General features: G+C 37.4%; 2 protein-coding genes across 5 annotated transcripts in view; one reads left to right on the forward strand and one right to left on the reverse strand.

The window, feature by feature from the left end:
* Positions 1–107: 107 nt before the first annotated feature.
* On the reverse strand, positions 108–3,199 carry fundc1 (FUN14 domain containing 1). 2 transcript variants are annotated; one of them, XM_060876360.1, is made up of 5 exons: positions 3,088–3,199; positions 2,156–2,312; positions 1,221–1,296; positions 663–791; positions 108–548 (listed from the first exon to the last, which is right to left on the reverse strand). In XM_060876360.1, exons 1-5 carry the CDS (start codon positions 3,155–3,157, stop codon positions 471–473), a joined length of 510 nt encoding a protein of 169 aa, XP_060732343.1. In that variant the 5' UTR covers positions 3,158–3,199; the 3' UTR covers positions 108–470. The 2 variants fall into 2 exon arrangements, with proteins under 2 accessions (XP_060732343.1, XP_060732344.1); XM_060876361.1 differs by lacking the exon at positions 3,088–3,199 and adding an exon at positions 2,613–2,786.
* Positions 3,200–4,831: 1,632 nt separating this feature from the next.
* The window catches only part of kdm6a (lysine (K)-specific demethylase 6A), a 33,517-nt gene continuing 25,242 nt past the window's right edge, over positions 4,832–13,106 (forward strand). The window contains exons 1-4 of one of the 3 annotated variants that reach the window (XM_060876364.1): positions 4,832–5,338; positions 5,470–5,533; positions 12,078–12,186; positions 12,371–12,420. In XM_060876364.1, coding sequence (XP_060732347.1) covers positions 5,151–5,338; positions 5,470–5,533; positions 12,078–12,186; positions 12,371–12,420 — 411 coding nt within the window. In that variant the 5' untranslated portion in view covers positions 4,832–5,150. Of the gene's footprint in view, positions 5,339–5,469; positions 5,534–11,804; positions 11,842–12,077; positions 12,187–12,370; positions 12,421–13,106 lie in introns of those variants that run through there. The other 2 variants (XM_060876363.1, XM_060876365.1) reach the window with 2 other exon arrangements.

Raw genomic sequence — 13,106 nt, forward strand, 5'->3', positions numbered from 1 at the left:
CTGACACAATTGGCACATAGTGTGAATGAATTAAATCAATCAGAAAAGAATGAAAAAATAAATATAAAAAACACTGTAAAACAAAGACATACATTATCACTGCACAGTTCTAAAAGCAGTAAATATGCAAGCAATTCTTTATTCTTTATTTCAGCACAGTTCAACTCAGGCCTACACCATAACATGTATCACAAACAGCCCAGGTCCAGTGTTCCTTTTTCTACCTCATCAACAAGTACACAAGACAAAATGGCTCATACCACAGCAGTCATTATTTACAAGATGTGAATCTTTTCCTTTTGTAGACATGCAGATAGCTGAAAAGCTAAACTAAACTTCCCCAGTTCTGCCTTAAACCAAGCAACACTGCAGACTTTCTTAGGTTCTCTGGAATAAAGCAATGCAATAAAAAATACAGCATAGAATATCTCTAGGTAAGGAGTGTCCGTTTGTAAAGCAGGTCCAGTGATTCAAGATGCCAGACCCAGCAGAAATCCTCCAAGAAACCCACTTGAAATTACTATATTCCTCTTCACAAATTCTGTGGACTACAAAACAATAAGAACAATTAAGATAAGCATATCTGCTTTTCTACAGCTGATATTGTTTTTATTTTTTTATTTTTTGGGCAATTAATATGAATTCTTCTCAGTTGTGTATACCTCTTCGATAAATGAATTCAGCTCTGGTGCTGCTTTGTCGGCCTTCTTCTTCAAATGCTTTTTTGCTTTATTAACATCCTTCTTTACTTTCTTCCAGTCCACCTGCACATACCCGCTGTGATTGGCAATCTGAAAATGAAAATCAAGTTTCTTTATGGACTGTTATTTCGCGTAGCAATATAAATTTCAAATGTTCCGGTGAGGGTGATATGCGTTCAATCCCTCAAGGATTTCAAAACTACAGATATTAGCGTAAATTTTATGCAGAATTGTGTGAAGACCTGCTGTGTAACAGCACCACAAACTGCAATCAGCTAAAGCCCTCTTCGATTCACATGTATCAAACATAAGTGCAGCTTTCACAGAAATTAATTACATGTATCTTCACTTATAGGAGTTTAAAAGAATAATCATGTTCCTGCAATTTGTCCATTTCAAGTTTCATCGCAAAGTTTTAAAAAAGCTGCAGGAAAATCAAACATTTTTTGGTGCAACAATTACATAACAATAACCTCTGCAAAATTCTGGAGGATTTAAAATGTGTGAAGTCATTCTTACTTGTAACAAAAGGAATCCTCCACCAACCGCAGTTGCGGCAATTTTCCCAACTTTCTGAAATAGATAACCAGCACACCTAGGATACAGAAAATAATACACAAAATGTACTTTCAGGACAGAGGATGCACTTTCTACACCAATTAATGAAGTATGGTCTGCCACAGGAGCAGCTGATGCTGTTCTACACTGCAGTCATTGAATCTGTCCTGTGCACATCCATCCCCATCTGGTTTGGTGCAGCAACACTAACAGGACAGAAACAGACTGCAACGCATGGTTAAAATAGCAGAAAAAATAATTGGTGCCCCCTTGCCCACTCCCCAGGACTTGTACAATAAAAGAACCAGAAACCGGGCAGGAAAAATCACCACCGACCCTTCACACCCCGGACACAACCTCTTTCAGCTCCCCCCCCTTCTAGCAGGCGCTACAGAGCTTTGTTTACCAAAACTGTCAGACACAGGAACAGCTCACCATCATTATATTCCCTGCTTTATATCTATAAGTACTGCATTATCAGAACTGTCAGTCATCACCTCATGCGTATATGTTACACACAACTACTGTATATTGTACAAAAGCATAATATTGCACAATATTGTTATTTGCACTACCATGCACGTCTCACACTTTATGTACATAACTGATCAGTCATATATTCTGTTATTCCTATTTAATACTCATACTGTCTTTATTGTATCACATCTGCATTGTCTTGTATAGTCTGTATTGTCTTGTATAGTATAGTGTTTGTCTGTATTGTTATTTATGTCTGTACTTTTCAGTCACAAACAGCTGGAACCAAATTCCTTGTGTGTGTCAACATACTTGGCCAATAAACCCGATTTTGACTCTGATTCGGATAAAAATCTCCAGAGAATCATGAGAGAAATGATAAGCACATGTATTTGAAGACATTTGACTTTGATCTTTACCATCCTGTCACACCACCCATCATGATCTGTGTGGCAACTGAATACTTTTCAGCAATGGGTCCTGTGTTGCTCCCAAAAACTCGACACCACCACTGATGTCGTCGTGCATATTCAGTGATGTCCACCACCTCGTACAGCTCATCCTCACTGTCAGGCTCTGTGTATGGATTAAATAAGATAAGATATACCGTTATTTGTCCCATAATGGGGAAATTTCACTGTTACAGCAGCAAAGAGTAAGAAAATGCAAATATATAAAAATAATAAACATAATATAATATACAGTATATACAAAACATAATGTATAAAAAGAGACCACGAGTAAGTAGTTACACTAACAGACATATTGTACATAGGTAATATTGTACGTTTTTTTCAAAATTTCTGTTATTGCACATGTTTAAAATACTTTGTTACTTTGTTATTGTTTATATTATTGTTAAATAACATTTCAGACCTCCACCTATGAATGAACTGTTAAGTTTTAAGTATCTTGCAAGTGAAGCTTTCGCCATCACCACCATTAGACTGCACAGTATCCCTGTTGTATTGTCTGCTTTTCTGGAATAACAGACAATATGAAACTCCAATTGCAATTACATTAAAGACCAAAATCCTGATGGTACCTCATCTATACGATATCTATCTTAGTGTTGAGCAGAAATGGCAAAGATAATCAAAATGCATACGACAAAATACAATGCTATCGATTTTATACTCGGAGATATAAATCCATTCTATAGAGTAACATAAATTAGTACAAAAACAAAGCTAATAGAGGAGATTGATGCTAAACTCCTGATATAACACAGCGATTATAATGACTATTATTTATTTTTTTCTATAAATAACGACACCGGTTAAAACCGACCAAGCTTATTTAATCTAGACATGCTTCGTTTCAACGTTTAATGGTACCATTTGTGATTTACCTCCTCCACGATCCGCCATTTTACAAAAGCTACAACACTGTTGACAATAGTTACGTCTCACAATGCGCATGCGCAGTGCGCCACCGAATCACGGAAGTACATTCCTTCCCAATATGCCCAGTGCTAAGCTTTTAGCAAAGAGTGATGGTAGACATTGATGATGAATTATAACATCACAAACCCAAATTTTTAAGCATCTCAATGCATAAGATTCATAACACAATTTGAGACCAAATCTCCAACTGCATATAATTATATAATTGAAATACAGAATTGATTCGGAATTGAAAAAAGTAAACATTTAGAAATATACAAGCAAAGGCCTATACGTAATAGAAATCAAATAGAAATAGTCTAGTTTACAAGCTCTGCAATGAGTTATAAGTTAAAGAATAAACATACTGTATATGCATAGTATTGTATTGGATTGTACCAAGTAAAAAACGGGGGTGTTGTTATAACATGGCATTTTAAACTTAGACATGTGTGTAAGCAGGTCTGCCAATGCAATGCTAGGGGTTCATATAAATTCCAGCTTTTATGGTGCTTGCATTGTCAATCAAAATCAAACGCACCTCAAACAGCCCGAAAAACAGTTTGGAACACCTCTTACATTGTGTTTGATATTATAGCTCAAACACAGCAAACTATGGCATTATGAAACACTTTCAATTAATGGGGCACTTGCTAGAATGTCATGGCAGATTTTTTTATTTTATTTTATTTTATGCAAACCGTAGAGCTGTGTGGTTGAGATGCCTTGTGCAGCACTGGGCCACCATGTGCGCAATTTGACATGGTTTAACTACCACATGCACATTTATGTGTATATAATACAACATCTACTGTGTGCTTCATCAGCCATGGGCAGCTTTGTAGCCCACTTACAGGTTGGGTGGATATTAATAAAAGCTCTGAATGATATAGTATGATGAAAGCATCTAGTATGATTGGTATGCATAGTTTTTATACAACATTTACATGAAATATTTACTTACTTTGACAGATTTATAGGAAAATAAGAAATACAGTCATAGGAGACATGCAAAAAGTGCAGTCACAACACAGTCATTTCAAGATTTGTATGTGTGTACGTATGTGTGTGTACATAGGTTTTAAAGGCATATATATTGTGCACAAAAAATAAAATGTAGTAATCTAAAATGTGTTAAATGGAAAATAAAAAATGATTCTCACTGTTGAATGATATTGTACATAAACTGTGAAAGACACCTTTTGGACATGAAGAACAAGCATCAAAGCTGTAAAAGCTAGATGTTTATTTAATTTTTTTGTCTATTTGTATTTACAGATGTGTATATTTTTTTATTTAACGTACAACGTTAAAACACATTCCTTGTAAACATTCCCTTTTTGATTCTAAATCTGCTTCTGAAAAAAAAAAAACGCATGACTTTCGGGTGAAAAAAGCTTCAACTCGTTTATTAAAAGCGGAACTGGCAACCATAGCCATTACGCCTATCTCTATCTTTGCATACCTTTGTCAGTGTGAACGGACAGCTGTTTTAACCAATGAGATTTTCCGAGACTGTTTGACGCAATCACAATAGCGCGGTATCGACCAATCGAAGTGGACGAACATGTAGCGTAAAGTTGAGTCGTTTGTTATTTATCCTCCCCCTTTGAAAGTTTATGAAAAAGAGGGATCCCAAGACAAGGCCTGTCACGTGTTTATAGACGCGAGCACCGATTGGTTTAAACGACAAGAGAAGGCGTGGCCAAGGCGGCGGCGTGGGTTCGCTTGAGTGACACAATTATAACAAGTTGGAACTGGCGGCTGAAGGGGAAGTTTGTGATATTCGTTACATTGACAATTAACGGAAAAACAAAAATCAGCATTGTTTGATTTGAATAATTCGCTATCGGAAAAAGCTACAGTGGAAGACAATGTGAAAAGAGGGCTGTTTTGAGGAGAGTCTTTTCCTGGACGGATTTTTTTTTTTTGCATCTGCTCGTTTTGCGTCAAAGAGGTGCTGCGAGGAGACGGCAAGCTGCTACATTAATCCGGTGGCGTGGCTCTGCTGCTTCTTTTTGACTCTTCCATGAAATCGTGGGGAGTGTCAGTGGCCTCTGCAGCCTGCACCGCCGCCACCGCCGCCGCCGCTGCTGCTCGGAGTCTCGGCGATGATGATGAGGAAAAGAAAATGGCGGCGCGGAAACCGAGTGAAAGCGAAGAGGACTTTCCAAAGCTCACAGCTGAAGAGAGGGAATGCTTAGCTGGCGTTGACAGGTTAGATAAATCTCTCGTTCGTATTAGTTTTAATCGTTGTTTATAAAAAGTGATCCGTTCCCGTGCGGAAGTCGTTAAAAAACCAACTGAAGTAAGAGAACCGCCTCTGTGTTGTCCTTTTGCTTTTGCAGTTCACTGTTTGGATTTCCGAGGCTTCATGAAGATGGCGCCAGAACGAAGGCCTTGCTGTTAAAGGTAATGTTAGCTCTGCACACACAAGGACCTGAAACTGGCTCTCAGCTTTTTAACACACGTCTGCTTCACCTCACACACTTTTATTTCAGTTTACACGCCAAAAATATCGTTTAAAACGATCGAGATTGTTGTGTTAATATCGGCATATTTTTTCCTGCTCGACACTTTTTTTTTTCAGGGGTCGTACTTGTGATTATTGTAGTTTACTAGCTGGTCAACAGCATTTAGCGTTCGCCATATTACATAAACCAGCACCCAGTAACTTAGTGAATTGCTGATTGATGCCGACTGACGTTTATAAAGAGAAATGTTTGTGCTGCGATGTCACTTTGCTTTCTCTTAGCTAGTTGTGTCGCTTTGTTAAGTGCTGATAGCATGTGGTGGGCGCCAGGGGTTTTAGCCACATATTAATCAGTTAACTAGCTAGCTTGGCATTGTTGCTTTTGTTCTGAATCGTGCTATTTAACTAGTATTAGGTTAATAACGATATGTTAGTTGAACTTCTTGTTAGTTAGTGTACACGGTTTATGTACAGATTAGGACGGACTCGCTAACCAACTAAACCTGGTCAGCTTGCTAGCTAACAAGCGGTTTTAAATAAGAGATTTGCGGTGTTATTGTAACCTGTATATAAAAACTACCCAAAAGCTTCCTCTACCACGCACACAATACATTTCGTATAGATTTTAGTGTTAGATTTTGGCATGTTAGACCGCTCCCTTTTTGGTATTACTTCGATAACTACCCTGTTTAGCTGGATGCTAGCTCAGTATTTGAATGCGCCATATTACGTGTTTTTGTGCAGGGTGGCGTTAAGTTAAACGCTTTCAAAATAAACGAACGTGGACATTTTTCATGAAGTAGCCATACTAATACTGTTAGCTAGTCAACTGTTCAGGGATTACACTCCTTAACACTTGCTTATTATTCGGGTATCATCATGAAAACTGTATTATCTGTGAATCCAAGCCCTTGTTTGTTTAGTGAGCTGGCACTCGGGCTTTCCACTTCAGAGGCTTTACAACTAAATGGATCTGCATGACCGTATTGTAGAAGCAAGACAGCCATATTTTGGGATTACTGTCGTGTTTTTATTTTTTTGCTTTTCTCCCCATGAGTTCTTCTCCATGGTAAAAGCCTGGCCTGATACATTGATGTTACACACAATTGTCAGCATGGTTTTGAAAATACTCTTATTTCCTCCCTATATTTAATTTCACCAGGCTAGTATGAGATACGTCTCATTTATGAAGGCCTGCCAGCTTGCATAGCTTCGTTTAAAAAAACAAACAAAAAAATAAACCTTGCAATTATTATAACGGTGCATATGTCTACAAAAGTTCTATGACCTGCAAATTTCCATTCACGTATGGGATATGGTGCCTTGCTTATTCAATGCTATATAAACGTTATGCAGTCTTCATTTAGATTAGAGGTGCTGCAGTTTACACGTCCATGATATGGTCTTCATAAAGGGATACAACTGACCATGAAAACGTAAATGTTCATATAACAAATAGATCAGTTCTCATACGCCTTCTTTCTGCAGGATAAGATGTTTATTAAGTAAGTGTTTGTTTATTCTCTCTCTCTCTCTCTCCTCTCTCTCTCTCTATCTATCTATCTGTACACCCACACATACATGGGTGTTTATATGTTCGCACTCACAGAGGTTGGTTTCCACGCTAAAAATTCTATGGTACTACATACACTTCAAACACAAGTTGTGCATTATTATAAGTAGGTCACATGATTTTTGCATTTATGTAGTTTGTACCTGTGTGAGGAACTCAGTTGCCTTAAACCCCTTTAAGCATTACTTTTCTGACAAGTCTTTGACCCTGCATCACCATCGGATACTAATCTAGTCTTAATAGGGCTTTAGACAGATTTTTGAAAACATTTTTTTATTGCCATTATTCTTTCATTATGATCCAAGTGATGATACTGAAATACATTAAATTGACATTTTTTTAACATTCAATGGTAAATTGACCATCTGAGAATTCACTCTCACCAATATACATAGATAGTTTTAAATGTTTTGCGTGTCACTGTATCTCTGTCGTTTGACTCAGTTTAGCTCTTGTGGGTCATGTAAGCAGCTTGCACCTACAGATACCCTGCCCATAGCCCCATTAACATGCCATGTTTGGTTCATTTTCTGCACTAGCATTGATTTAGGACTAAACTGCTTTCTCTCTGCAATCCACCTGTGCTAAAACTTACCTGAAAATGGGCATGGCCTACCTCATTTGGAAACTCTTTGGCTAGTTTCTTTGAATGATCACTGTGATCTCATCATAATTGAATGAAAGTCCCCCCCCCCATTTTTGTGGTAACCGGTCTCCAGGTATTTAGCTTCATTCCCTGTAATGTAGCATTTTGGTTAAAGACCAGTGTAAACCACTAGATTTGTGAGGCCTGCTTGCAAACCAAATTGGTGTGAATTTGGTTTCTTGAGAGTGTCATATACAGTGATGATTATGGTGCAGTATGAGTAGGAAAGCTCAGCTCTTTATTCGTCTAACTTAACTGCTTAGTAAACTGGTAATCAGGTTCTGCTTATTTGACAGGTGGCATTGAAAAGATTGATCACTGCAAGATGGGATGTGGGTAAATGGCATCAGTTATCAGGAGCATAGCTCAGAACAGTACAGGGTCTTTGTGCACACAGTTTTGTCCCTTTACATTAAAGGTGGAATGCCTAAGTGTGTGCCACAGCTGGTTTGTGAGTCCCGTTGTTTGCATATTCGCTTGCATATCTTGTGTAAATCTGGTGGATTAAACATCCACTAGATGGCACGTCAGAGGCAAAAAAATCTCTCATCTGTTTTCCAAGAAGTGCTGTAATATGTAACGATTTTGTTCACATCCATGTTAAACACACTGACGAACTCCATTTCTTCCATCGTTTTGTTTGTGCTTAGAGCTCAGTGACGATTTTGAGTTATTAGCCAGGAGAATTTTAGCAAGGCCGAAACATTTAGTCAGTTGCGGACTTGGTGTCGCATGACATTTTACTGCCTCTACTGTTTATAGCGGTATTGTACACATAACGCATCAAACAACAGGATACATGCAGCTGTCATATTGTGTATGCCTAGTTTACAGCAAATATAAATCAGCCTTAGCACTGTGATTCAACATCACTTAAGCAGTCTAAAGCTCTCATTGTGCATGAGTTGAAGTTGTGTATCTTTAAATTGCAGATACACACAGTGCATCTTTATTTATTTTTGTGTCACATATTTTTAGCTTTGTAAATCTATTTCAATAATTCAGATGATCATACAGATGTATGCCAGATGTATGCTAAAATTGTGTTCACAATTTTATTGTTGACCATGGCAATAGCTTGAAATGAGATGAAAATGCATAACCACGAAATACAATAAAATAAGACACTATATGGCTGTAAGTTTGGACACCATAACATAACCATATGTGGTTCTTCCCCAAATTTTGACACAAACTTGAAAGTTTCCCTTCACTGGAACTAAGGCCCGAACCTGGGTCAGCATGACAATGCTCCTGTGCACAAAGCAAGTCTATGAAGGCCTGGCTTGTTAAGGATTGAGTGGAAGAACTTGAGTGGGGTTTGCACTGAGCCCTGACCCAAGGCTTCAGGCAACCTGAAACACAAGTAGTGAATTCAAGACACCATAGTGTTTGCATGATGCTTTGGCCATATAGTGAATACTCACAGAGCTCTTTATTAGGGAAAACTACACTAATCCTGGGTAGGAATTGCATTTGCTCTCTAACCAGTCTCAGTACTTCATGGAATGGATTTGCAAGTTTTTGGAAAAATTCCCTTGAGATTCTGGTCCATGCTGAAATGACTGCATCACACAATAACTGCAGATTCTTCAGGTATACTTGCTGTTAATCTCCTGTTTTACCACATCTCTTAGGTGTTCTACAATTTTCAGATCTGGTGACTGGGAATTCTACAGAAAAACAATGACATTGTCATGTTCATAAAAAAAAAAGTTTGAGATGACTTGCTTTGACATGCTGTATCATCATGCTAGAAGTAGCCATTAGAAGATGGTATATTTTGACAATGAAGGAATGCACACCATCAGCAACAATACTCTTGTAGTCTGTGGCCTTCAGGTGATGATTGAATGGTATTAACTGGCCCAGAGTGTACCAAGAATTCATTCCCCACACCATTGTTCCACCTCCACCAGCCTGGACAAGGCAGGTTGGGTCCATAGATTCATGAAGTGTCAAATTCTGATCTTGCCATCTGTATGCCTCAGCAAAATATAAGGCTATGTTTTTCCAGTCTTCAGCTGTCCAGTTTTGGTGAGCCTGTGCCCATTGCAGCCTCCGCTTTCAGTTTTTGGCTGACAGACATGGAATGTTGTCCTCTGCTATTGCAGCTGGTTTCTGAGTTACTGTACTTTTTCTGTTAGCTCTAACCAGAGAATGACCATTCTTCCATTGACCTCTTTAATCAAGGTGTTTCCACCCACAAAACTGTCATTTATTTGATGTTTTATTTTAGTTCACCATTCTGAGTCAACTCTAGAGACCGTTGTGCAAGAAAATCCCAGTAGTTCAGCAGTAGAAATACTCAGATCATTTCCCCATTCTGATGGTTGATGTAATCATTACATTAAACATCACATTACATTAAACTGCTGGATATCTGCATGATAGCTTTTCATTACACTGTTGCTACACAGTTGGTTAAAGTAGATAATTTCATGAAGGAGAAGGTGTTCAGATGTTCCTAGTAGTGTTCTTTGAATGTTTATTGAGACCCAAAACCATGACCATAGAGCCAGTGATTGGCTATTGATTTGTTGGGCAAGCCTGGATGAGCTATTTTTTTTTTTTTTATATATATATCCCTGCACACAGTGTAGTAAGACATGAGAGGTTTAGTTAAATATTGCTGTAGGATTTTTAGTTGGTGTCATGAAATAATAATGCATGTGTAGCCTTTTAGCTACTTTATTTGTACTAAGGTCTCAGTTTAAATAAACTCTGCTATGGTTTGGTTTATTTCTGCTCTTTGCACAAGAAATGGTAGTTTGATTTTAGGTTGATATATATATATATATATATATATATATATATATATATATATATATATATATATATATATATATACACTAGAGTGAATATCCCTCAAGGAGGACAAGTATTCTTAAACCAGCAAAATAAAAGCTTTTCTTCAGTATAACTGAGCCACCAACTTTTTCCCATTTGCTGTTACCCATCTGTGTATGTGGTATTTTGCCTGGTCTAATGCTGTGGGGTTCTCCACATTAAATGGTCGGCATATTATGTTGAGCACAAAATAAATTTTGTTAACTGTGATTCTAGACAAGATATAATTTGATTTAGTCTTCAATATGTGACTGTTCAGAAGCTGGCAGGCCTACCAACAATTGACTGATGATAAAGTAGAGTACTATTTTAAATAATTGGGTAAATCACCATGTCTTATTTACACATTTAAAAAAAACTTTTTTGCGCTCCATTTTTCTGTCCTTTTGTCATTTCAGTAGTAATCTATTTAAGTAATGATCAATTTGGTATTGTTGTCTTAATTCAATTTAATGATTCTCTTTTAGCCAAGTGTATTTGATCTAAATCGTTTAAACAGATTTGATCAGTGCATTATACCCTAATTATTTCAGGCTTTATTAACAGAAAATGTGGTCAGAGGGTTTATTAATTCTTGCTAACAGCTCTTAAAACAAACTTAAATGGAATAAAATGTAGTCCTTGAACTGTACTAACTTTAAAATAGTCTTCAATTCAAACAACATATAACCTAAATATAAGCTAATTAACCATACCAAACAACTGAAGCTTTTGTTAGTGATGGTTATACACAATCATTATTCATCTAAGCAGATTATAAACAAGATTCAATATTCCTTAATTAAATCTTTGGTGTATCTGTATGACAAATTCATGTCTGGTCTGTGTGTAAATTTGAGTAACACATTTATTCTGCATACAAAAAGATATTGTGTATATATATACATACATACATTTTTATATGTATATAATGGGATTAGAGGTTGTGAACCTGATTCATTAAATGAAACCCCAGCATATTTTGCTGCCATTTAACCGATTAACGAATCAGAGGCAGGTTTATTCTAAGCGCATACACACCTGCTGTTCGAGTGTCGTCCGGTTGAGTCATGCTCAAATGTCATAAAGCTGCAGCGTGTTTGTGTTTTGAAATACCAAGTGATTAAAGGCTAGTGTATTCTTTCCTCATTGAATATTACAGGAACAATGTCAGAAGAGACAGTTGTACAAAATCTAAGGTACCTCCTCAATACACTATGCAGAAGTACTTTCCAATTATTATGGTAGAATAATTCATTTCTTTACATGGCTGTTCTCACAAACATCAAAACACCTGTGTGATTTCCATTAGAATGTGTATGCCTTCTTATAAGTTCTTAGTCCGTGCAATTTTATAACCAACCATAGAATTTTCTGGTGTGTGATATTTTAGTTTTGCAGTTAATGACGTTTATTTTTCCTCTTCTTTTCCCAGGCCATTCGCTGTTATGATGCCTACATATTGAAATCTGAAGGAAAAGTTGAACCTGAGGTTTTTTGCCAGTTAGGCCATTTTAACCTCTTACTAGACAATTACCCAAAAGGTGAGTCAAGAATGACTTGTTTTAATTCCTTGTTTTCCATTTATTATCCTATCTGACTCCAGCTCCTGCCTGCTATAGTAACTGTGTTTGAAATGAAAGTTGTGTGCCAGATATTTATATATCTAGTTTTTAGTTGAGTCTGCATCACTAATTAACTCTGACAAATTTCTGTCTTTTTTGCCAGCATTATCTGCATACCAGAGGTACTTCAGTTTACAGTCAGACTACTGGAAGGTGGGAAATTTTTCTGTAAAGTTTCATTCAGAGCTTATATTTTTCTTATTCTGTGGTTTGTTTTAGTTCTTGGATTCGATGCACGTTGGCGCTAGTCAGTGAGTTTTGTGTGGGAAGGCTAGCACTCTGAGATGCCGTGAAATGACATTTCTAGGTTCCCAAGCTTGGTTGGCTGTTGTCAAGCTGAACATGAGCTCCGCTCGCTTTTATACTGTACCTAATTAGTGAAAGCTCAAATCAGAACAGCGCAGTATGTTTCTTCTGTTTGCTATTTGACAAGCCAGGAAATCTGTCCATGTTTTTTAAATTTTTTCCAGAATGATTTGTGACCCCTCTTGATTTTGCTTGCTGGGTCTGATTTGTTCTTTTTATGTCACATGCTGGTGGCTGAAACTCATGCCTGGTTGGTAGCCTTTTCTCTGTGTGATAGATGCAGGTGATAGTTTGGCTTGAGCTCAGGGCCTGAAATGGGCCTCGTTGACTTCTCCTGCCAGGGGTACTCTGTGTTCCTTGCTGCATATGACTGTGCTAGAAACAAAATGTGTGCTTGATTAACTGAGGTGCTGAAGTGGTAGAATAGTGGCACGAGTTGGCGATATAAGGTGTGCATTTACTGCTGCGACTGCACATGTTCGGAGAACGTGTTCCGGGTTGCATAATGCATGTAAAATAGTAATGCTGGCAAT

This window comes from Tachysurus vachellii, chromosome 8 (assembly GCF_030014155.1).
Source record: "Tachysurus vachellii isolate PV-2020 chromosome 8, HZAU_Pvac_v1, whole genome shotgun sequence".
Taxonomy (NCBI): domain Eukaryota; kingdom Metazoa; phylum Chordata; class Actinopteri; order Siluriformes; family Bagridae; genus Tachysurus; species Tachysurus vachellii.

Bases quoted from the DNA above. Each gene is read 5' to 3' on its own strand.
- fundc1 (XM_060876360.1), bottom strand. From the start codon at position 3,157: ATGCGCATTGTGAGACGTAACTATTGTCAACAGTGTTGTAGCTTTTGT. The intron at 2,313-3,087 runs GTAAATCACAAA...ATCCATACACAG, and splicing joins AATGGCGGATCGTGGAGGAG to AGCCTGACAGTGAGGATGAG. The intron at 549-662 runs GTATACACAACT...ATTGTTTTGTAG, and splicing joins TGAATTCATTTATCGAAGAG to TCCACAGAATTTGTGAAGAG.